Below are 26,162 nucleotides of genomic sequence, written 5' to 3'. Positions count from 1 at the left end.
GACTATAAATCACAACCAGTAATGAGGCTACATAATCATTTTGAAAACCGAAAATCGACTTTTGTTATAGGTACATGTGCATAATTCAATCAACAAATTTATTTTTATCCTTCCAGCGGGCATTCTATCAGTCATAATGGACGCATACCTCGACGGCACCATCGACGACGCACTCCTAGTCCCAGTGACGCTGAACTACGACCGTCTGGTGGACGGTAACTTCGTGAGAGAGCAGCTCGGCATGCCCAAACAGATGGAGACCTTCTGGACAGCCCTTAGGGGCATCTGGAGGACGCTCAATACGAACCACGGCAGCATAAGAGTCGATTTTAATCAGCCTCTGTCGCTTAAGGTATGTTTTGTTAGCCTAAGTACAAGTTTTCAGTCATAATGGACGCATACCACGACGGCACCATAGACGACGTGGTGTGAAAATGTCACCTGTACAAACTGCGCAGGAGAAACTAAAAGTGAAGAAAATCCCCATAAGGAACCTTTATCACCACAAATCAACTTTCGTGAGAAGTTATGCCGTGATCAACAAACCATCTTTTTCTACTCGTCGACTGTAATTCTTGAATTAAGTTTTCGTATACAAAACAGCAATTTGACCAATCACAGCTCGCCGCGATCAAGAGGACGAAACAAATTAGCTAAAGTTAATTATTTATTTTAGGTTATATAGTAGAAACAATTGCTTCATAAGTCAGAAACGCGCATGTGCCACCCTTAATATAGCAACATCCATTGACTACGAAAACGACTTAGCGTTGCTTGAGTTCTTAGTCTCCATAGGCTACGGTGGCCAAAATCGAGAAAACAACTGTCTAGAAATTGAATTTAGCGCGGAGCAAGTACCAGGGCCTCATGAGTTACGAGAAGGTGTCGTTGATCAACGCGCCGGGCCGCGGGCGCGTAGTAGTATGAAGGTATCGCGGCTGATCGCCTATCTTAGCTGTATACTTTTGGTTTGGTTTGTTTGTATGATTCTACTAGTTTATTTAAATATATTTTTTGTTGACTCGTAGAAAAAGTATTGTATACAATAGTGATATAATCAAGCTTTTCAATCTCGTACCTCACTTAGACAACTCAGCAAGCTTCGTTGCCTAAACACGGTACTCGACTGAAAAACTCTCTATTATATCACGATTGTATAAAATACTATTATTATGTATTTGATATTTAACGTACTCCATATTGTTACAGGAGCTAGCAACGTCCTTCCAGAACTACAACTACCTGAAAGCCCCCATCGAGCGGACCCTGACCCCGCCCAACAACAACTTGGCCGTCAACTTGGACCGCCAGATCCTGTACAACCACAGTCACAGCAGCATGTACGGGGCAGATGTGAGCGTCGACCATAAGATGATGGTGGAGGCCATAGGACGCCACCTAGTCTATGGTAGGTACACTTGGCCGTCAACTTGGACCGCCAGATCCTGTACAACCACAGCCACAGTAGCATGTACGGGGCAGATGTGAGCGTCGACCATAAGATGATGGTGGAGGCCATAGGACGGCACCTAGTCTATGGTAGGTACAACAACAACTTGGCCGTCAACTTGGACCGCCAGATCCTGTACAACCACAGCCAGAGTAGCATGTACGGGGCAGATGTGAGTGTCGACCATAAGATGATGGAGGCCATAGGACGCCACCTAGTCTATGGTAGGTCTAACTGATCTACTACACAGTCATAATTTAAAGACTATACGATCTTAAACCGCCGGTGCGCCGCCGCTTTGGCTCAAAATTACGCTTAGTAGTTATGGTTAAACATTAAACATTAAAAATCAGGATTGTAAAAAGTCCCAAAAACCATACGCCTGAAAGGACTGCTAAGAACGATATACTTATAGTTCGTTTTTTTAGCATTAGAAATAAGGTAAACAATCTTGACGTGTCTTTTAATTGAAAAACACATTTTTAAATAAGTTACGGCAAATATGTAACAAATTATGAATCTAATACGATCATTTATATTCTTGATGTCAAAATCGCTTACCTTCTTTCAAGTTCTTTCTAATGCTAAAAAAACGAACTATAGTTTTTCCTTGATTGTTTCAGACGCGGCACAAGCAACAGCTTTCATGTGCACAAACGTGGTCTCATACGTGCTTCTAACAGAACACAGACGGGGCTGCACACTCAAGCAACTGAGCCACGCGGTCGCCATGCGAGGCGCGGCCTTGAGGAGGGACGGACGAGATTTAGGATATACGGGGGAAGCACCCACGCTACTGAAACATGCGGTAAGTGAAACCTGAGTGTAGCGAGTCATTCAAACACCAATAGAACATGCTTCTCATGGAACACAGACGGGGCTGCACGCTCAAGCAACTGAGCCACGCGGTCGCCATGTGAGGCGCGGCCTTGAGCAGGGACGGACGAGATTAAGGGTATACGGGAGAAGCGCCCACGTTACTAAAGCATGCGGTAAAGAAACAAAACATATTACATGACTTACGGTCGATTTCGCCAAAAAAAAAATTATCTGACTGCTTTTGTATCTAAACTGAATTCTATTGTAAACCTAAATTATCATTGTTACAGTTGGATATGTTGGGCCGCAGCCTGGTCAGACGGGAAGGTTCAGGGGAAAAGCAACGCGTACGTCCACAGAGGTCGATAGCCGCTTCACTGGAGCTGGCATACTATAGCAACACCGTAGCGGCGCATTACGCTGCGCCAGCCATCGTCGGTAAGCGATAAACGGCTTTAAATGTTAACAGAATACGGTTCACAATGTAATACAATATAGTATTACGCAAAATAGCGGCGAGCAATATACTACCTAGTGTGGTGGTTATAAAGCTTAAATTGGTATTTCCTGAAATATTTTTCGATGCTATACTTTTTTTAACTGCCCATAGTTGGTTTTTGTTTTTACCAAGCGTACTGTCAGTAATTGGTCTTAAATTTCTTTTTTTTACAGCAACGGCGCTAGAAAGTATAATCAGACAGCCAAACGCGGACCAGGAGATCATAAGGCATACAGAGCTAATGGAAGCATCGCTACAGCTCTGTGAGATTCTCAGCCAAGAATTCATTCTCTGCGCGCCGTGCCACCGGATAGAAGAAACTATGATGAGGGCGTTAGAGTCGCTTATAGCCAGCGAAGTTATCACACCAGTCGAGGTAAGATATTGAGAGATCAAATCAAATTACCAGAGGATCATAAGATGATGGAGGCATCGCTACAATTTTGCGAGATTCTCAGCCAAGAGTTCATTCTCTGCGCCTAAGAAACTATTATAATAATTATAGTTATTACACCTGTGGTAGTACCTACCTATAAGATTATTTTGTGCATTTCATTCTCAACCTTGTGGCTATCGATCAATGAATTTTTGTCCAATCTTTGATTGTCCAAATTTTCAGTTGTCCGGAAACGATTTTTTCAAACCATCTAAATTTCAGAAAGTTCACAAATATTAATCAAACTTGACCTGGCTTCTCGCGATGGCCTATTCAAAATCTAAATAAAATTTAAGATACCCGTACCAAATGTATTCGGTAAAATTACGGCTATCATATCTGACATCGGTAGAACATGACAGAAGTGTAATACGTATGATTATTTCAGAGCAACAACGGACTAGAAGAGCAACAGTGGTCGCGGCGGTTCGCGCGGACACTGGAAGAAGAAGAAGAAAACGAAGATGACGAGCGGCCAGATCCCACGCTCAGGATCAAATATCGAGTGTCACAGCGGCCAGAGGCGCTCCTAGAACGGTATGTTATATCACGATAACTTCAATCAAATAAAGATTTTATGTGGAAGAAATAAAGCCTAACTTTTAAGGCATTTTTGGTATCTGACAAAGGTGGCAGCAGTAGAATGGTATGTTAATAAATAGGTACCGATTAGTGCCGACAGTTTACCTTATTGTACCTAATACGTATGATGAGTGAATGTCTTTTTTTATATAGTCTATTTTGTGTCCCACTGCTGGGCAAAGGCCTCCCCTTTCTTCTGCCAGTCATCACAGTTTAATGCATGCTCCCGCCAGTCGCTGCAAAATGTGCCGAGGTCATCCCGCCATCTCTTTTTTGATCTACCTCCTTTTTTGGTCATGAATTCCTATAAGAACTAAAACATTTGACACATTGTTTTTCTATATGAGTTGTGTTATGTGTGGCACTGGCACTGGCAGCGGCCGCCTGCTGCGCACGCTGCGGCCGCTGCTGGAGGGCTACGCGGCGGCGGCCCGCGGGCTGCGCGCCGGCACGCAGAAGGAGCTCATCAAGACCACGCTCGACTCGCTCACGGAGGACTACACACAGAACAAAATGCTATACGGTTAGTATGATAAAAACCGCACCACTTTGCTGAAAAATTTTTGTGGCATAAACGAGGGTTTGAGAAAATGAAACATCGATAAATCTGTTATCGATAAGTCTGTAACAGATTAATAATTAAAAGATGTAACTTTTACTTGCTGTAAATTACTGACAAATTTTAAGAACGCAAATCAATTACAAACTGGTACATGATTTCTTTATTACTATATATAGTGTACTTAAACATGACTACGTAAACTGTAGTATACAGTGCCAAAAAAATAGAAAACTAACAAAATATCAAAGAAGATATCGAACGTGGTGTGTACTTCGCGGTAGCTATGTTATTATACAGTAGCTATGTTATAAATATCTATGATAAAGTTAAGGTAACATCGATAACAGACAGTATATATTTCATTCTGTCAATTAGGCTTGTGCCTGCTCGGTCACTACAAAGAGCGCTCCGCTCTCGGTCAATCGGTCAAAAGAACTAGTTCGCTCTTTTAGTTCCTTTAGTTCAGTTCGGTCTTTGAGAGCTGGGAATGTATGAATCGATTTTGCAGTAGTTTTTTTCTAAATCTTTGGCAACTGAATTACGATTCAAGTTGTATGATACTATATGACGATTAAACATCAAAAAGCTAGACAATAAAATAAAATAAAAAATATGGAAAAATATTTGATTTTTCATCATACTTTTCAGGTTTAGGACTGTTTGACACTCTTTTATCTCGTTCGCACTCGTGCCAGCGTCATTGTGAACTATTTCGTTCAGTCTATTTTCTGTTTCACTCATGTCAAGCACTCACCAATCCCACTGAACTAAAGGACCTAAAGACCGATTAAGAGCGTGCAAAAAGATTTAGTTCCTTTCGGTCCTTGATGGGATTTCATTCTTAACAGTTCTTAGTTCATGACCGACACAAGCCTACTGTCAATCACTTTATTTTGCCACAATAACTTCTATGTCTTATTATGACTTTTAACCTTTTGGGAAACAATAGAGACCCGACGGGAACACAGATACTCAACCGATTTCCGTAGTATTGCGTGGTCCAATGGTTTAAAACGTTTAAAGATAATGATAATACTACGGAAGTAACGAATTACCTATTAATTAAGTCGGGTTTGTGATTTAGTCATTCATAATTCACTAAAACATAAAACTTCCGGTTACTCAACGTGAAACCTGATAATGCACGCATAAATAAATAGGATTTGGTTGTCTTTATCTCTACTTCTATGCTAATTTGGAGCCATCATTTTATTTGCCCGTGATACATAAATTTCCTTACTGTTGAAACTTGTATTTCGGTAATAAGTATATTTTTTTCCACTTAATCTCATAATATGGAGTCTTTATATGATAGGATTTAGTATTAGGAAGGTGTCTTTTTAGACCCAGTAGTCCAACTTCGAACATTTTAACTCACTTGTGCATTACCCGAAACCCGAGATCCGTTCATTTTTAGGGTTCCGTACCCAAAGGGTAAAAACGGGACCCTATTACTAAGACTGCGCTGTCCGTCCGTCCGTCTGTCACCAGGCTGTATCTCATGAACCGTGATAGTTAGGCAATTGAAATTTTCACAGATGATGTATTTCTGTTGCCGCTATAACAACAAATACTTAAAAGTACGGAACCCTCGGTGGGCGAGTCCGACTCGCACTTGTCCGGTTTTTTTTTTATTCGAAGTTGGACTACACGGTATAAATCGGTATACAATGATTTAGCGTTTTTATGAATGATTGATAAAAACTACCCTATTTCCTTCCCCGGGCCTCAAAGTATCTCCATACTAAATTTTATCTTTAAAATATGTTCATCGGTTTAAGCGTGAAGAAGTAACAGACAGACAGAAATAATTTCGTATTTATAATATTTAGTATGGATACCATATTTTGTCACTACCGTATGCTTATGCGGTCAGCTTAAAAAATGCTTTAACGCAACAAGTAAATTTTCTTATCGTGTTTATAATTCAATCTAAAAACGGTAAATACAGATGTCAATCACAATGAAAAAAACAACGATGATTAACTCTGGCCAACGTGCGACTCGAACCCACATCCTTGGATTGCCGATCCAATGCGTTACCAGTTCCGCGTTTTGCGTTACAATAAAAAAAGGAAGAATATAATAACATTTAAGTGTTTATAATTCTCCAGGCGAGGCGATATCCACGGACGCGATCCGCAACTGCTGGCGCCTCCTGAAGCAGTGGGGCGTCATCGAGCTCTACACGCACGACAAAGTGCGCATGCTGCGCCCCGTGCCGCCGTATGACGTCCACTCGCGTCGCGACGCCGTGTGCGAACACTTGTACAAGTTCAACGTGCAGAGCCCGCTGCTGTGATAGTGACAGTGATAAGGTAACATGTGTCTGGAATCTATAAAACCTACGTTGGTTACTGGGCAAAACCAAAACTGCTAAAGCTACTAAAACACCAAATCAAGCCAAATGACGTAGCAAAGCGCTTACAAGTCACAGAACTGTTCACGATAAAGTGCGTCGTATGATGCCCAAATGCATCGTAAAGCTGTGTGCGAACACTCAACTGATCACAGTTATCTAATAACTTCAAGAACTTCTTATGGGATTTTCAAGTTAATAGCAAAGTTTTTACGCTTAAAACTGATGCGATAATATTTTTCTAATAATTATCAATAACTTAAAATTCTCTTTAAATATTTGACCATTTGTTAATTTCATGGTATAATAATATACTCCGCCTGGTACTCTCTTCCGACCACGTGACTGACACAAGCCTACGTCATCATGCGACAGCGCTATATAATATGAGATAGCGCTATACAAAGTGGCAATGCTATTGTGACGTAGGTTTGTGTCACTCTGGGAAGAGAAGACCATGTTTTATTAGACTATGGTTAATTTTGATTTTAAAAGGCCTATTTTATTTAGCACCTGTTTTTCATATTGACAGCTAAATAAGGGCCTCTTATTGACAATGTAAACCATATATTTGTACAGATCTATCACGGCAATAATGTAGAAATATAAATTGACGAAATATTGATACAAGTGACATTTAAAACAGACAGGAGAGATTTGTTAAATAAATAGAAGACTAAATGCAACTATTAAAGCACTGCAATTAATAGCACTGTCATATTTAGTTGTATATCTAACTACACCCATGGAAAAATTTAGAAGAAACGTAAAAAAAACTTAATAATTAAGTTCAAAATGAGTAATTATTACTCATTTTGAAATGACTTTAGGTGCGTTAATCCAGTAATTACACCTTCTTTTTTGCGTTTCTCTAAATTTGTCCATGAGAATATTAACCTCGCAATGTTGAAAAACATCCAGCCGGGCTAGCACATGATTGGCGCGACAGTATCTCGCGGCGAGATAGACTACCCGTCCCTCTTTTGTTAACATAGTTAGAAAAACACGGGTAGTCTATCTCGCCGCGAGATACTGTCGCGCCAATCATGTGCTCGGCCTACTGAGGTTTTAAACTGATAGAATATATTGATTACTGACTAAAGTATTTTTCAAACTCGATGTGTATACCAACAGGTGTCATCTCCATATAATTTATAACCTAAAAACGCGGAATCTCGCAAAATTCTATTGAAATAACACTTGTCAGCGTATCCATAGAGTTTGATAATACTATAAAGGGCAAGACACTCATAAAATAGTATGTGATGACTTGCTCTTAAGAAGAAATGCTAGCTGGCATATAATGTAAGTTTTTTTTATTTGTTAAAGCCAGTTATTATTTCATATTCAACCTCTTTATATGCAGTAGTTTTCTGGGTCTTTACAGTACAACATATAACCATACGCAACGGCGTATTTATTTTGTACATGTATAAGTAGTAATATTAAGTATAATTAAAAAAGGGATTTGTTTAAATTCCTGAACGAACTTTTGACGCAATGACTTCGTGTCGGGCAATATTAAGTGTTCTTACCATAACCATATTTTATAGACAATTATACCATAAACAAATAAAATATTATAATTGTACGGTATAATTATCCTCCTAAGGTCCACCCATGCAAATGAAAAATACAAAATTTGCCACTGAAATATGAACCTGTTGTGTAGGAAATAGAGTTGGTTTTGCTTTGTTTGAAAATTGAACGAAACAATGCAAAAGCGACTCTGTTCCAATTGAATACGATTTAAATTTCAACGAACTGTAGAAGTTCTATAGATAGGATCTTGGGCCTTAGGAGGTTATTTAGAGTAGTAATATTGACAATTGAAATTGATAGTGCTGTATACACTATGTACTATAGTACTGACTGTATAATTTGTGGTGTATATCTACAAAATATAAACAGCGCCATCTAGTTCAAATATCATAATCACTACGTCATATTGTACGGCTCCACATTTTTTTGTTTATGATTTAAAGTAAGAGGTATATTTAGTTTAATTTCCATGCATTATGTTGTTTCTAATGAGTCGTGTGTGTGAGTGTGTTTTGACTGAGATTGCTCAAAGATTGGAGCCAAAAATATGTCTAATATTTATCTGTGATGTTATGTTGTCACAGCGTAAATATTACAGAATGAAAAAAATATCGTTAATAAAAAAAGAAGATTAGAATTGTAATATCGGGTCTAGGGACAAGTTATGTCAATTATAATCCTTTTCGCATTAACCTCGTAACGATCTTGACGTGTCTTTTTATTGAAAAACACTTTTGAAAAATAAGTCACGGCAAATATGTAACAATTATGAATCATATACAGTATACACTTGCGTGGTTAATATGTATAATGTTTACAAACTGTGTGCTCCGAACTATCTGTAATATTTACGCTGTGTTGTTGTCCTTGTGATGTCACGGTGATATTATAGTTATGCATTTTAAAGCTGTTAGTGTTACGTTGTAAGCTAATGGCGCAAATACGCTGCGTCGATTCTCATTCGCCGCATCAAAAAAATTTGGTTGCCCGGCAACCCCATACTTTGATTCGGTGATCGCATTAAGGTTACGAAAAAAAAACGCAATCACTATTTAATTGCTCATGTCCCATACTAAAATTCAGTTCGACATTTGTATGAAGACCAGCATTTATGCCGTGATTTCAAAATATGCTTCTACATATAGTAAAAGTTGATTATAGCAATGCGTGCAATCTCGTACATATAAATTATATCACCTAAAAAATGTCACCCTGTATAAGAAACACGCAATAAATAAATTGGTTTGGAATAACCCCTTACGTGAAAAACTCAGTGTATTCGCACCCTAATAAGCTAACTATATCGGCGACATCCGCGATAATGTACGTCCATTTTTAAACTCATGTCTACCGAGAACTTCATTCAGGAAAAATAGAAGCAGAAAGATATAAAAAAAACCAAAACACATAACTCGGTAATTCCGCCAAGGATAAACATAGAGAGAGAGAATCATACCTAGGTACCGTCTTTGTCTTACGCTACGCTACGTACTAGCACCCACAAGAAAGGGATGAGTATAATATTCCTGGTTCTTACTGCAGACTATAACCCTGGTTGCAGACGTTCGGAATTTTCATTCAGTTTCAAATGCATAGCGATGTCTCGCTTGCACATGTCATTCCGTACGGAAAATTCCGAACGTCTGCGGCCAGACTAACCGGCTACACACGTTAACTATAAATCGTAGCGATTAATCTGTGCAGTCTGATTTGCGCAGTTTTATCTACCGTGTGAATGACAAATCGTTGCCGATAATCGTAACGATCTGTCATACACACGGTAGATAAAACTGCGCAAATCGGACTGCACAGATTAATCGCTACGATTTATAGTTACGTGTGTAGCCGGCATAACAGTGTTTATGATGGGCACTTATTTAAAACTGAATGAAGTTATACGATGTGATCTCACGATTGGAATGTGTTGTAAGTCCTAATTTGTCTTTGATTCATGGCTGGCCATTGAGACTTGCGAGTCTTAGGATGGTATTCTGTCTGTCCAATATCTTGGTTCAACGTGTATTTGGGTCTCACATTTTGCTTATTGAGAGAGTGAGGCGCAATGCACATTGGACAAAGAAATTGCACAGATGGAATACCACCCTTACGGTTCAACCCGCTTAATACGATTTCCCGCGTAATAGGTACGCTATTATTCACAAGACTGCAGCTCTGCTTATTTCTGTTTTCGCGGTTTATACAATTTCGTCTTAAGCGGGTTTTACTGAATTTGAATATCGTCTTGTGGGGCTATTTGGAACGAAAATAATAAGTTTGGAGTACCTATTTTACTTTAACATTGCAATAATTTAATGTAAATATGTTATGTGTCACAGACTCACAGTTACTTCTAGTAAGAAATTTTTAGATACCTTGAGGTTACGCATCTAAGCTCTACAGGATGTAACAAACATAGTGGGGATCCGTTTAATCATATTCGGTATCGTGTTCTGCTTAGGATTTTTTTTCCCCGTCAAACAATATATGCCCACTTTTTTTACATCCTGTATATCACCATTTCAATTTGATATCTCGCGCAGTGACAACCAAAACGCCAATCAGTGTTCAAAACGTATGATTCTCGCATTTTGAAATATCCCCACGAAACGAATGTTTTGTATTAAGAATATCGAAATACTCTAAGATTGAATGGAAACTATAACAACGGTAGCTGGTGTACTCGTTTCTGAGAAATGGAGGAACAAGAGATGAAATAAACGAATCTTTGCATAAATATGACTTTATATTGAACTTCGACCTCTACACTGTTTACTCTTTGTGTGAAACTCGTTGTCCCGTACCTTAGAGCATTTAGTAACTGGAGATGCCATGGCTGTCATTTTCTGTACAAAACAGTCTGCCGATTTTTGCGGGGGAGGGGACGTCAAATGTATGGATATTTGTACATGATTCGTACATAACGTACAAATAGCCGTGTCAGATAAACGTCAGACCATACAAAAGTTTGCACAACTGTGCAAGGTTTTCGGCAGAGGGGTAAGCTCTTAAAGGCGACTCCGGCTTATTAAATGCTCTAAGTCCCGTACAAACGCTAATTTTCTAAATATTTAATATGTACTTATAAGATTTTTTTTCTGCCACAATGGAAACACAATTGAAACGTGGAAAAAATGTAGGTAATAATACGAAATAAAATGCGTTTGTACAGGACAGCTCATGGAATACCGCTAGTACGAGAATTGCAACTTTCCAGTAAACATTCGCTTTCAGGAAGTTTCCAGTCCTCTAACATGCTTATCACTATACAGCGTCATCCCATCCGCCATGGATTTAGTTTACCGTATTTTGCAAGTACTTCGACAATTCGCGTAGCGGGACGTTGGACACAGCGGTCTGGTTTTCCTGGTGATGTGTATTTAACAAATTAAATATAATAGTTAGTGCATACAACAATTGGATATAAGTTAAATAATTGTGACGAATATTAGTGCTATATTTTTAAATATTAAAGTGAAAAATCATGACCTCGACCGGCGAGTTTAAGCTCTAGTTTCTAATAGAAAACAACATTTTAATGTTTAATAGATAAATTTTTATTAACCGTGATTGTTACAAAGTAACAGTGTTAAAATGTTGATAAAAGAAGGTTCGAGCCTGTGGTGCATGTGTTTTGTGTATTTCCTAATATTACTAGATTTGACGAGCTGCACGCAAGCCCATGGTCGTAAGTAAATTATAGCTTTTTTTTTCTTATTACATGTACACTCGCTAACGGATATCGTCACTACTTTGAAAAAAAACTGGTATCTTGTTCTGTCAATCAAAGGAAAAATGTGGTAATTAATGTACCTATGGGATGCATACAGAGTTACTGCGTTTTAACTCTGAGTAGCAGTGCGAGATACGAGAATTTTTCAAAGTAGTGACGATATGTGATCAAATCAAAAACGTTAGGAGAATTTAATAAATGTACATAGATAGGTACCTAATACACAAATCCGTCCACAAAAATCAAATTAGATTGGATTGGAGAATTAGAATTATCGTTTCGATTTTCATTATCTACATAAAGTTACCTAATAGCAAACTAATAGCTAATAGCTAGTCTGAAATTGACAAAGTTAAATTTGACATTAATTTTAACTAATAATTTAATATTATTCTCGCAAGTCGTCATGTCCATTTAAAAGGACAAATATAAATCGCCTAAAATTAAGAAGGTTCCAAATTCAATAAGCACTGAAAAATATACTTTGGGATTAGGAGGCACTAATAAACATATAGGTACCAAAACACATGTTTTTGTTAAAAATAATTTGTAAGCAAGTACCTAACAACATAGCCTAATTATGCATACACAACATACATATAACGTGAGTTTCATTCAGATAATTTGCGGCGTTGTTTGTACCCGGAAAAGGAGAATACATATTTATTGATTGAATAAAATAACATGCAATACGGAAAATACCGATGGCAAAACAATTGAGTTTTCTACGTTAATTTTGTATTTAAAATACAATACATTTTTTAATATAAAATAGAAATTGACGCATGTTTGCAAATAAAGGGATTTATAGTACCTATAAGTATAATAGGGTTTAATTATAATAATATCAGATTTACCTAATCGGTCATTACTCATTAGAGTAATTAGTTACACATAATATTATTTCAATGAAACTTAACACTATTGATTTTTAAATACAGTTAATTAACTAACACTCGTTCAAATGAGGAAAACGTAGGTATTAATTAATATAATACTTATGTCGATGAACGGCGCAGGTCATTGATAAATGAAACTTTTTGTTTCAAGATTCTACCTTAAGTTCATAGACATAAAGTCCACAATTAGTATTTTTGTCCGAAATAATGGACAAAACATATATATCTTTCTGCTAATATGGAAATATATAATACTTTAAGTAAGACTATTTTTCTGTACTAAATATTATATTTAGTTAATGTATTTAGTTATAAGGATAATTGCCATACCCTACCAGGGTGCCATGCGACCCATTTCCATTGTGACATCTATTGTATTATACCATGGTTTGCAATAAATGATACTATACTATACTAAAACTGCTAAATGTGGAAAATATGCCCCCACCAGCTTTACGTATACATATGAAACACACCAGATATGTACCTACAGGCCAAACCAAGTGTTAATTTTCATTTTAATTCAAAATCAATAGGTAACGGTAGAGGAAGAGTAGGTCTTTTAGATCAATATTTATAAGTAATACCTAAACGTCCGGTAACTCCCGACTTCCGCGAACGTTCTAGACGTCCTAGAATCTGACTCACACGACCTCTCGTTGACGTCAATAGTGATCAAAAGGTTGAAAAGGAATAGGTTTTGTAGCAATATTAACTGACCCCTTTGACGGGCATACGGTGTCAGAAATTACGCAAAATTGAACCCTATCATATTAGAATTAAGTTCAAAATCATTGTGGAAAAACTGGAAAATATATTACCTTAGTTTTACCTCATAAAAGCTTAAATATCGACATATAAGCTACTATGTATTACTTAGTAGTAGAGTAGGTATAAAATAATGCGCAAGGAGGGATGAAGGAAATACGTAGGTACATATAACAGGCAAGTTTGAATACCTACCTATATGTGTAACATTATCAAAGGAAGCAAGTTGATGGTTCCTTTATTGCGAAACTACAACTGACAGCAAATTTACTAAAAACAAAGAGTACCTACCTACACTGTACCAGTGGGGAGACACTCCTGGCTTCGGGCAAACTCGGCTCAGAATTGCTCCGAGCAATTATTAGGGTTGGCAACACTTGACGTCCTTTTGCGTGCACGACCACAGACCACAGGTAAGATAATGACTTGAATTTTGACAACCCTAAATAGCCGAAAGGGATAGTGCCTTTACATTAGAAAGGGATGACATGATTCGTCCCTGAATCGCTGTCAAATTTCGGTTTTGTATCGGGCATCGTAACTCCCTGATCATTACCTATGTCAACATATGTTACAATACTGTAACTAGTGTGAGTGAGACAGTCGCCTGATTTGATTCCCTCATTCGCACCGTCGCAGTCTCCTATGATCAACTATCTTGCTCGGTGATAAGGGGCAATGTGGATTAGCAAAAAAAGCGAGACGACACTGCCAAGTCGGTGCAATTTTAGCGTGGTCAATTTTAACACGGGAAAATAAATAATAAGTCAAGTAATGGGTTGTACACATATTGTCTTTATTGTTGAACGGCCATGAACATTGATGATTAGTCATATGTCGTTAAATATAACATTGAATACATCCAAAATTACTAATAGACGATGAGTTTATCGCAGGATACACTTATCTACTCTTGTATTTTTAATGTTTGCAAATTATACAGTGTGGCCAAAAATAAGTGCATTCCCGCTCGCTGCTAGGGAGGTTTTGGGATTATAATACTGAGCAACTTTTACTATGGGACCAACCCCGAAATCGCGAAAAAGAAATTTGGCTGTTTCATACATTTTGACTAAATATAAATATTTAATAACATTCATTTGGATTTGATTTTGTTTGACTTTACATTTAATATTTGCTTCGGGTTGGTGTGGTGAATAATGTTGTGTTTCACTCGGGGGCAAATTTTGTTTAACCGCTCGTGCTTTGAAACCCTCGCAACGCTCAAGATTCCATTTTTCGAACCACTCGCTACGCTCGTGGTTCAATTTTGGAATCTTTCGCTTGCTCGGGTATCAATATTAGCACGAGCGGTTAAACAACAACTTTGCCCCCGAGTGAAACAAATAACTATTTCTACTTCATATAATGACTAATTCTGAAACTTTTTTGACATGGCGAAGTGATTCCGAGCTTATCAATAACGGGTCACAAAATACATCAACAGCTTTAAACATTTATCCTTCCTTTATTTTAACATTTATGTATTACCTATGTTACCTAACAGGTAAATAATAGTATATATCCAGTACGTTATTGTTAACAAAGTTACTATTTGACTAATTGGACGTAGTTTAACAGAAAGTATACATCTCTATTATTTGCCATTTCATTTAACTTTTCTTTTTGATAGTAAGTTCAAATTATATTGACAAATCCTTTTTTTATAAGGAGGCAAACGAGCAGACGGATCGCCCAATGGTTGTAAACACCAGAGGGGTTGTAAGTGCGTTGTCGGTTTTTAAGACAGTTACGCTCTTTTCTTAAAAGGTCTTTAAATGTCATATCAGTCCGTAAACTACGTCCAATTGTTGACTAAACATCGCTCAATATTATAATAACATTTAGTATTTCATCAACATTTAAATAACATCAATATTTAAATTCGTAACTCCACTAACATCTAGCCGCGCGGGCGCAGAGGCCCCTACGAGTATAGTATGAAGTTTCTCAAATGATTTTTACGCCTAAGACCCTATTTAAAAAAGTCATTGTTTTTTTTGTGTGAGCGGTCGTTGGCAAAGCAACAATGTCGTTTAAAAAGCAACTGTATCGTAATAGTATTAAGGTTCAAATCTATGTTTCAGGTCATACGAGTTAACATGTTTTGGTAATGTAGGACGATCGACCACCTCAATGTAGGCGAGCCCTCATATAGATTTAAACCTTAACACTATTACGATACAGTTGCTTTTTGAATGACATTGTTGCTTTGGCACGTGGCTAATACGGGAGCTAAACCGCTCGCATAAAAGAAACAATGGTTTTTGTTAAAAGCTTAGGGTCTTAGGCGTAAAAATCATTTGAGAAAATGTATACTATATTAAGCGGCGGTCGCGGATGGGGGCTCTAATGCAATCATTGAACTATTATTACTACGTATAGAACCAGCACAGATAACCAGTATTTTGTGCGCCATGAGTTGTTGTTGTTTTGACAACAAACCATAGAAGCGGAGCGTGAATCTCGCGACTTAAGCATAAGCGCCATGAATTTCGCGCTTACGACTCTTTGGTCACGTGGTACACGTTGCGATTGCGATCATTTCATTGATGGTATGGCTTTTCCATAATAATAATAACTCAATGAATGCAATAGTCTATTTTACTGCTATACAGTAATGCAATAACATCAAGTTTATGTAGCCTAATAATAATAACACCAACCGATTATTTACCTATAGGCATCCTCTACCCTAGAGTGTTCGCATTTCGCCACGCGTGGCGAGAAAACTGTGATTACTTGAACACGGTACATTTCTCAAAGTATTTTTTATGGGTAAGTGTTAAACTAATAAGTAGTAGTAATAAGTAGTGGCAGTAGTGTATAATAAAAAGCTACTGTTACACATGCTCTAAATTAGCATGCTAAAAAGCGTGCTATTGAGTATGCTCAATACGAGCATGCTTATGAGCAGTTTACATTTGCTAGCAATAGGCATGCTAGTTTTAAGTATGCTCCTGAATAAGCATGCTCAATGCAAACACTCCAATACACATGCCATTTTATAGCGTGCTCTCTCGCTCTCTGCCTGTTCAAACAAAGCCATGAACAATCAAACAGCTACCCGTATGGAGCTGAATAAGATCATCCTTTTGCTGGCGATGCAATGCATCCAGAAGCTTATATCAGCTCAGCAAAAAAAGAAAAGAAAGATTTGGGTCCGTGATTGGATATCTAGAAGACAGGACTTTGGAGCAAGTGCTCAATTGCTTACAGAAATGCGAGTAGAAGATGCTGCGGGTTATAAAAACTATTTGCGGATGCTATTTGGATTTGCGTAAAATTGTGCACGCGCACCTGTTTGCAAACGACTGATCGATACTAGCATGCTCAATAAGCAAATCTGCTCACACGCGCTAAAAGCACGCCCCCCTCCACCCGCGCTGCAGGTAGCATGACCAAAAATCGCACGACCGTTGATTTTTGAGCAAACTCAAAATGATGATGAAATGTTTCGACACACATACTACTAAGTAGCAATTGCTCAATAGTGGCATGTTTTCGTGCTAGTAATCAGCATGTGTAACAGTAGCTTAACTTTTTCTAATAATTTTTGATTTATTTTATTTAAAAAAATATTACGAACTGATTTATCCATTATTGTAAACAATAAACCATATTGAGTATGGGCGGCAAAATGCTCCCTACGCGGAAAAGCGCGACTATAGTAAAGACCCCAATAATGAGACGTATACCACCAATCCTGTAAAATAAGTTTTCGACATCAATTTTTAAACACTGGCAAATTTTACCTGCTGCTTAACTTTTAAAACTGCTCAACTTTTTTTTTACGCGGGACGCGGTAGAACGTTTTCAGGTGTTGGTGTAATATCAAAAATACTACAAATTTTCTCTTAAATGTCTCATGACTGATGCCATTATTATAAGTAGGTACTCTAGGGTTAATCACGTCGGACGGACTGTCACCGCCATCATCATTAAAGTGTAATTTTCCGTTGTTTCTTTCTTTTGTTTTCGCAATATCTCTCTTTCTCTCGCAGTGGCGTGACATCTCTTGTCTCTATCTAACATATAAACGTCAAAATGCTAACAACAAACATTTATAACAGCTGTTACATTTAGCGAACGTTTATAAATAGCGCCATAAGACATTAAGCGAGACAAATTAATTTCGGCTACCCCGACTACTTTGCCTGTTGGCTACATCTTCCAAGAGCCTCTTAATTACTGAACATTCCAGAAATTTCCTTCTTTAAATCAGTAATTAGGTAACCAAGCTTTCTCCTTTTAAGTCGGATAAGTTCCAGTTTTTTTTGTCACCAGTGGCGTAATGTGAACTAATCTAGCCGTGGGGGATGTCGCATCAGCGAGGCCCTTTTCTTTCAATGTGTATTCCCAAGAAAAGTGTTGGCTTCCGCGAGGTCCCCATAAGTGCGAGGCCGTTGGGCGAGGCCCACTTCGCCCACGCCTAGATACGCCACCGTTTGTCACTTAATCCGACCAAAAGGGTGCTTATATACTGCTGTTTTGCAAGCCTTGCTGCGAAGCCGTAAGGTCTACGGCTGGTCATTTCTTTTTGGTGTTACATGGAAACGAATAGGTCTTAGATGAATAGTAGTCCCCAAATTCGACGATCATCCACGGGAATTGACCCTGTAACGGACAAAAATGATATAATTAGACGGGACAACATCACAGAGTAAACATATGTCCCAGCGGTGACCGGAGGGCTGGCAGCTACCTCGGCCAGAGGATAAGCCTGGCCATCCAAAAAGGTAACGCTGCCAGCCTTCTGGGCACCATAACGCTTGAAGGTGACCAAGCTGGGGAGCATTTTTAATTTATAAGTTTAGTTAAGATTTCTTATAGTTTAGTTTTAATTTTAATGTTTAGTCTTTTTTTTTTAAATTTGTTCGTTATGTAATTATATCATTTCAATTCAGAGTAAACATAGTATTTAGATGTAGACTCCGACTACACATAGGAGCGCCATACTTGACGTAAACTTATATCGACCGGGATATGGACTGTGATTACCTTTTGTATTGTTTTCGAGCTCCCGATATTTTGACGCAGTTACATGCATAAGTCTAGTGAAACTAACCATGAATCATTCAAAACTGTTATTGTTATACTTGACGTAGCATGAAAACTTAGTGTGGTCTATGATGCAGGTACCCAAGATATGTCATTTTGTACGATTTACGAGTCAAATTAACACTTGAGAGTATATAAATGCATACATTATCGTGAAAATAACAATAGTTAAATATTTTTTTGGGAAAAATTTCTCTTTCGATACTAGCTTTAAATTAAATATTCATCGAGATAATTCTTAACCTTAGAGCATTTAGTAACTGGAGATGTCATCACTGTCATTTTCTTTACGAAACAGTCTGCCGATTTTTGCGGGGGAGGGGACGTCAAATGTATTGCTATTTCCATGCCATGTCAATCCATACAAAAGTTTGCACAATTGTGCAAGTTTTTCGGCAGAGGGGTAAGCTCTTAAAGGCGACTCCAGTTATTAAATGCTCTAAGCTCTTAACACACACAATGAGGTCGCCCTGTTTTATAACAGAGTTGATATGGCCACCTCCGGTCTCCATCATCAGATCAGCTCGATGGTACCATAAGTATTTGACACCCAACTTACATAAGTAATATGAAGTTTCAGCTTAGAATAGTGGGATGTGGATATAATTTAGCTTGCTAAATTTGAAACCATAATACAGACAAAGGGGCAGGTGAAAGTAAATAACAGCTTATTGTAAAATGCTAGAATTAGATGATTAATAAGATCATCGATCTACCACTATCTCAGGCGGTTTGAAAATAAGTTATGAGGTGATTTTCTAGTAGAAGGTAGCCAAGGTCTAGGACAAAAATTAGCATAAATATACTCTGGCACAGCCACCTAGTAGAAAATGGCGGCAAATTTAAAAAATGTAGTCGCGAAGAGTTGCCTTCATATAAAAAAATTTGAATTTCGCGCCCTTTTCTACTAACAAGTTGGCTGTGTTTTAGTATGTATATAGTTTCAGTATTATATGTTTACTTAGTTAAAATAGTATAAATCAACTTCACGCAGCCAAGCCTTCAACCACTCCGAAGTTACAATCATACATCTTACCGACCGCCCCAGTTAAACGGTAGACCTATAACATTACATTTTGATGCAAGTGCGCAAAATCTGTCATTTCGCACGAGTCCCGAGTGACACTTGCGCACGCATTTCAAATATGTAATTTTATCGCAAATATAACTAGCGACCCGCCCCGGCTTCGCACGGATAGTTCAACCATTTTACATAAAACCTTTACAAATATACAAAATACATTTGCGATAAAATTACAATTAATAAAAAAAAAATAGAATAATAAAAAACACTTTCGCAAAAAAGAAACCACTGCCCGGTTAAAAGTGGTACTTTTCTCGGCATAGCATAGTAGTACGATTTATCGACCACATACGAGCCAATAGAATCTCAACTTTAGCATTACGATTTAAGGTTCAAAATAGATTGCACTTTCGGGAAATTCGAGTTGCCTTCAAATGATTCATACAAGCTGGACATATGTGGATTGTTTGTGTAGATAAACCTTGTAGATTGGCACTGGAAAAGGGTTAAGGCAGTGGGGAGACACTCCTGACTTCGGTCGAACTCGGCTTCGTTCGGCTCAGCATTGCTCCGAGCAATTATTAGGGTTGGCACCACTTGACGTCCTTTTGCGTGCACGACCACAGACCACAGGTAAGATAATGACTTGAATTTTGACAACCCTAAATAGCCGAAAGGGATAGTGCCATACATTATAAAGGGACAGCATGATTCGAGCCTGAACCGCTGTCAAGCTTCGTGTTTGTAGGAAGTGTCCTTTCTGTACAGTAGTAGGTACTATTATTTCTTCTGTGGTTATTGGGTTCAGAAATGAGTCTCACCTCCTCAACGTCCTCGACGTAGGTGCACTCGACTATCAGCCGCATCTTCTTGGTGCGGACAGTACGCGCATTTGCCACCTCTTCTATTATGTCATTCGTTATCCCGTGGCAGAATGACAAGTCAAGCCACTGAAACCAAACAAACGTTACATTTAGGTATTTATTTATTACGCACAGAAAACATTATTACATTCAATAATATAGTTCGAGCGAATTTAATACGTAGTAAGTAGATAGGTTTCTAAAACCGGACAAGTGCGGTCGGCCTCGCTCACCGAGGGTTCCGTACTTTTTAGTATTTGTTGTTATAGCGGCAACAGAAATACATCATCTCTGAAAATTTCTACTGTCTAGCTATCACGGTTCATGAGATTCAGCCTGGTGACAGACAGACGGACAGACAGACAGTGGAGTCTTAGTAATAGGTCCCGTTTGTACCCTTTGGATACGGAACCCTAAAAACAGTTACAAAACTCATATATTCTGAGGGACCGTCGGCTTAAACTTTGTCGCTAGAGTCTGTGCGGAATGAGAAGAGTCGTTGTAATGTATGGGGCCCAATACTTTCCCCGACTCTTCTCTTTCCAAACAGACTCTATCTATGAAAGTTTCTTCGCAAAATTTTCCTGGAAAGACTGCACTTATTATTGAATAAAAGATCAAGACATAACATTAAGAAAATAATGATAAAGGTCGAAATAATTGGATACCTAAGTCTATAATTGCAACACTTCCACGAGTCTCATCGACTTGAAAACGAACAAGCATTGACATAGATATCTAGGAACTGGCCTTACGGCCAATAATAATGAGGCATGACAGGGGCCAGTACAGCGGTGTGACTCCGCTACAAAGCGATTGGTTGATGAGTTCGCATCACGCGCGCTATATTGGTCGCAACTAGTTGCGTTAGACTGCACGATTGGCTGGAATTCATGAGTGACACCATTTTTAGTGCCCGTAAGGCCAGTTAGATACATACGTCAAAACGGGCAAGACTCACCACGAGGTTGGGGCAAGCCTTGGCAATATCCTCGATATAGGAGTTGAATAGCTGCGTATTGGAGCCCAGCTGCAGGCCTTGCAGAGCCGGCCCCGCCGCGCTGCACGCCGTTCTTGCCCCCCGGCCGGTAAAACCTGGAAGAAAATTATTATCAGTAGACCATACGGATCGGAGTTATAGCAAAACAAACTGTAACATGATACAGAAGTTATTAATATTTTCAAAGTATGAATAGATGTCGTAGCCAGGTCATAGAATTTGATCATTTCATGAAATGCCATTTTAGAATTGATCAATTCATGACATGGTCAGGTTAGGTTTGACTTTTCCATGATGTGCCCACCCGATTGCCAGATCATGAAATGATCAATTCTAAGATGATCTGGCTACGACATAGACAAATTACCTAAACTAACATACATTTCACCCACGTAAACATTTATTGGGGACCCAGCTGATAGAATTAAAAGAGGAATGCCACTTAACATAACCAATATCACGGTTCTACTCACCCACACAGCGTTCCAAAAGCAGTTCATTGAGTTGACCGAAGCCACGGCAGGCCCTCGCCAGCCACTCGTCCGTCACGTTAGGGTTGAAGCTCACATCCAGCCGCCGCAGCCTCATCCTCCCCACTGCGTCGGCCCACTCGTATCCCAAGTCCAACCTCTTTTCCCAACGCAAACACAAATCCTCTAAATCTGGCATCTCGTCTAACAATCTATGAACATTAAAGTAGATCTCTTTATGACAATATATCAGTTCCAATTTCCTTAACTGTGTTAGGTATTTGACAGCGGAGAGAAGACAACGGAAGTACAAGCCCCTGCAGTCTTTAAATGACAGACGCTTTATTTTTGTGGAGTGAGAAGATAGCAAGAATCTTCCAGTAACTTCATCTGCTTCCCACACTAACAGCTCCTCAATGTTGTAGCTGGCCAGCCACTGCCTGATGCTTTTATCTGTCAACTGTTTGTTACAAATACAGCACTTATTCAAAAAATAAGCCTTAAGTATAAAGCAGTACACCACAAAAAGCCAAGCATGTTGTTGTGATTAACACATTCAGTGCCAGCCCGTGCTACGCGCTACGAGCGTAGCCGATAACACGGGAAAAACCGTATGTAGCGAAAAGCGCCTACGAACAGTGAACTCCCCTAGGGAGTCGCTGACAGTTAAAGTGTTAATGTAATGTATTCTTACATAATTGCATCCTTTGAAATGTACTCGTTTCAGCTTTCTGAAGACATGTGATGATCCACTTACTAAGACATCATTGGGTACTCCATAAAACTGCAAATTAGGTACAGATGAGTTTATGTATCATTTTGAGGAAACTAATAGAAGTAGGTATTTTTATTTATTAGTTTTGGTATTTCCCTGTCCCCAGTTGACTCTCATACTTTATGGTCAAGATGACTAAAGTTTTAAAATAACTAAACACTTCATTTACTTACACCTCTTTAATTTTGTGACACCTTTATAACACTTAGTTGGATAGTTAGTCATATAATAAAAAATTCTTATTTATAATGTAGTAGCTTAGATATTTTAATAACAAAACTTCCGTGGGACACAGACATATTAAATATATTAAGAACGGGTCACTCACGTATTTTAAGTCGAAAAGCGCTCGACATGTCTGCGCCGGTCCGTCACCGTAAACGCAAGCTCCTGATGACGCTCCTCGGTACGGAGTGAAACATGTCGAGCGTTTTTCGACTTAAAATACGTGAGTGACCTGTTCTTAATATATTTAATATAGCTTTGATATTAATTATATTATAGTTATTATATATTATTTATATTATATAGTTAAAATAATAGCCGCAACATCAGTATTCGGTATTTCTCTTAGATTCCCATGATACAGGTTGAGCCTAATGAGGGGATCACCGCACTGCTTTTATAGAAATTTCTGTATTTCTTATAAATATATATATTTTTTTAAACTAATCTAGACTACTCATACATACTGTAATATCTTTTAAATTGGGGCAGCACTTCCTTAGAACCTCCATAGTTCTGTGTACACAATCCGCTTTCTTGACACACGGACCCCATTTCTGTAGTAAATTCTTAAGTATCTCCGGATTGTCTTCCTCTATCCTCAGTATGCGGTAGGAGTGAGAAAACTTGTGGTTCTGCCCGTACCAGAGCTTGGGGCGAGTACCATATTCTATGCTCATTCCAACACCTAGAAATAATTTTGGTGTTGACATTTTAATAGGAATTAAAGTTAAAAATTGGGCATGTGATGAAGTAAAAATATATTTTGGGATAGGACCTGATGCCACACACTTTTCTATCTGAATCCATTAGTGTCAATAGATCTTTATCACTTGCCAATACTTGCATTAGGGTGGATAATAGATATTGTATATTTATAGACCACATATGTGCAGAAATTGCCTTCATATCCACATGAGATTATTATTATTGTTGAGATAGCTCTATATGAGACTTAAAAATACTCAGATATTGATATCAACTAAGCACTCTTAGTAAGAAAAATCATAATATATTTTCACAAGTGCCATGTTACTAATTAAAATTGTTTTTAAAACTCTTTTATGTATAGGGATACAAATAAAAATATAAAATCACTCAGAGACTTACAAGGATATATTCAAATTGGTGGTTTTATTTAAAGATACTTTTTTTCGTGCAGCTCCTTTTTCCTTAGAAATTTTTTGTTTTTTTTTAAATAAAATCACAAGCTCTTGATTGAAACAAAAAACAAAAGAGTCCATACACTTTTCATTCCGTCCATCCATCACTGGCAGTGTAATCAAAAGGATTAAAATGAAATAGTAATAGCCATACAGCTATAACCAGCCAGACCCAACCTCTTGTAACTAAGGTGTAACTTACATTGAAGGTACCGGTATATAACATCCTGCCAGTCTCGGCTGACTCGCTCGGACCTTATAACGTCATCAGTGTGCAGCCAGTCCAGTACGAGACGCCAGACATCGTCATTAAACACGTCCAGTATAGTAGCCATACTCTGTAAGTCATTTAATTAACTCTAACATATTTTTTTTGTTTGTTAAGTCGTTTCAAGTATTTAATAAATAAATAAATGGTATTTGACATACTTTGAATAATTGATTAAATTCATGAATAGCGGTAACTTACTAAAGTTAGTGAAGAATACGAATTCTTCACCCTTGGTAAAACTAGTGATGTTTTCAGCTCACCTTTCAAATATGTTGTAAATTTTATATATATAAAAACTTGGTTTTCGGGGCCTTTATGTTACAGGTACTAATACGGACTTTCTTAAAATATTCTTACAACCATCAAGACGACTGTTATAAACCGATCATAAATTATAAAATTGTTTTCCTTATAAATCTGTTTTCCTTATTAAACCTGTTTCATAATTGCACCAGAATTCGGAGCACGTCTGCCAGTCCACTTGAAAATTGATATTCACATTACGTATCAGATGTTGCTTATCAATGCAATGTCACTATTTACCGTTAATTATGTATTAGTATTTATTTATTGTCTTTTATTAAACACAAGATAAACGTACATACTTAACATAAAAATATAGTATACATACGTTCTAAACTTTGACAAGTAACTGTCAATCTGACATAAGATTGGTGCGTTCATATGACTGATCAATATTAAGTCCTTTAAGCGCGTTCAATTTATAGCATGTACACGACCAATCACAAAGTGTAAAATGTTGTTATATAGATGGTCAAGCAAATCTTGTCAGTAGAAAAAGGCGCGAAATTAAAATTTTCTATGAGACGATATCCCTTCGCGCCTACATTTTTCAAATTTGCCGCCTTTTTCTACTGACAAGATCTGCTTGACCCAGTATAATTATATCTATAGATGGTCAAGCAAATCTTGTCAGTAGAAAAAGGCGCGAAATTCAAATTTTCTATGAGACGATATCCCTTCACGCAATTTAAAAAATATAGGTGCGAAATTCCCGCCTTTTTCTAATGTTCTATAAATTATTTTCAAGTGAGACAAATAATAGAGACTGTTAGTCTCTACTGTCCTACACACGCTTGCATTCCTTGTCATTGTTAACGCATTCACTGCCAGTGGGCGTGGCCTAGGAACAAACTTGTATGACGGTGGACGCACATGTGCGTCGGGGGCAGTGAAGTGTTAAGGCTTCTACAGACCTACATATAATTTCTGATTTCATCAATTGGCATGCGATTTTAGATAATTGCTGGCTAAGTAGGAGCAACGAATTCAATCGATCGATAAAATGCAGCAATGTATTGCAAATCGCATGCGTTATCGGTCAACGGTGACGTTTAGAGGCCATTATTGATTGCGCCTTCGCGAATTATTTATAGGCCGTAGCTCTACATTTGGAGCGTGAAATTACTCCATAAAATAGGTCGTATAATGAGTAATAACCAGACCCCGTTATCAGTGGTGAAATTTTATTGAAAATGCAAGGGTTGGCACTGCACATATTTAACATATGTATACAGAGTAGAGTCATTCGGGGTAAGAGTACGCTGTGGGTAAGAGATCGCGGTGTGACATTCACCGGCAAAGGTGATGAGAGCAGGAGTTGATGTCCTTTGTGCCGATATTTAGAACCACGTGAGATGCGG

At 38.1% G+C, this 26,162-nt stretch overlaps 2 protein-coding genes across 4 annotated transcripts in view; one reads left to right on the top strand and one right to left on the bottom strand.

Moving 5' to 3' along the window:
* LOC134801105 (glycerol-3-phosphate acyltransferase 1, mitochondrial) overlaps window positions 1-7,654 on the top strand; it is a 73,070-nt gene extending 65,416 nt beyond the window's left edge. For both annotated transcript variants that reach the window (XM_063773630.1, XM_063773631.1), the window contains 8 exons: window positions 117-352; window positions 1,210-1,408; window positions 2,074-2,258; window positions 2,560-2,707; window positions 2,942-3,144; window positions 3,593-3,741; window positions 4,164-4,309; window positions 6,463-7,654. In XM_063773630.1, coding sequence (XP_063629700.1) covers window positions 117-352; window positions 1,210-1,408; window positions 2,074-2,258; window positions 2,560-2,707; window positions 2,942-3,144; window positions 3,593-3,741; window positions 4,164-4,309; window positions 6,463-6,650 — 1,454 coding nt within the window. In that variant the 3' untranslated portion in view covers window positions 6,651-7,654. The remainder of the gene's footprint in view (window positions 1-116; window positions 353-1,209; window positions 1,409-2,073; window positions 2,259-2,559; window positions 2,708-2,941; window positions 3,145-3,592; window positions 3,742-4,163; window positions 4,310-6,462) is intronic.
* A 6,782-nt stretch (window positions 7,655-14,436) lies between these two features.
* On the bottom strand, window positions 14,437-25,217 carry LOC134801270 (uncharacterized). Of its 2 annotated transcripts, none has more exons than XM_063773808.1 (8): window positions 24,697-25,217; window positions 24,430-24,565; window positions 23,532-23,752; window positions 22,759-22,848; window positions 22,068-22,524; window positions 21,556-21,689; window positions 20,553-20,681; window positions 14,437-18,263 (listed from the first exon to the last, which is right to left on the bottom strand). In XM_063773808.1, exons 2-8 carry the CDS (start codon window positions 24,560-24,562, stop codon window positions 18,177-18,179), a joined length of 1,251 nt encoding a protein of 416 aa, XP_063629878.1. In that variant the 5' UTR covers window positions 24,563-24,565; window positions 24,697-25,217; the 3' UTR covers window positions 14,437-18,176. The 2 variants fall into 2 exon arrangements, with proteins under 2 accessions (XP_063629878.1, XP_063629877.1); XM_063773807.1 differs by having other exon boundaries at window positions 24,759-25,215.
* Between the last annotated feature and the right edge of the window lie 945 nt (window positions 25,218-26,162).

The sequence above is a fragment of the Cydia splendana genome, chromosome 21 (genome assembly GCF_910591565.1).
Source record: "Cydia splendana chromosome 21, ilCydSple1.2, whole genome shotgun sequence".
Classification (NCBI taxonomy): Eukaryota; Metazoa; Arthropoda; class Insecta; order Lepidoptera; family Tortricidae; genus Cydia; species Cydia splendana.
Note: the sequence above shows the minus strand (reverse complement) of the source record. Positions and strands in the feature narration are given on the sequence as shown.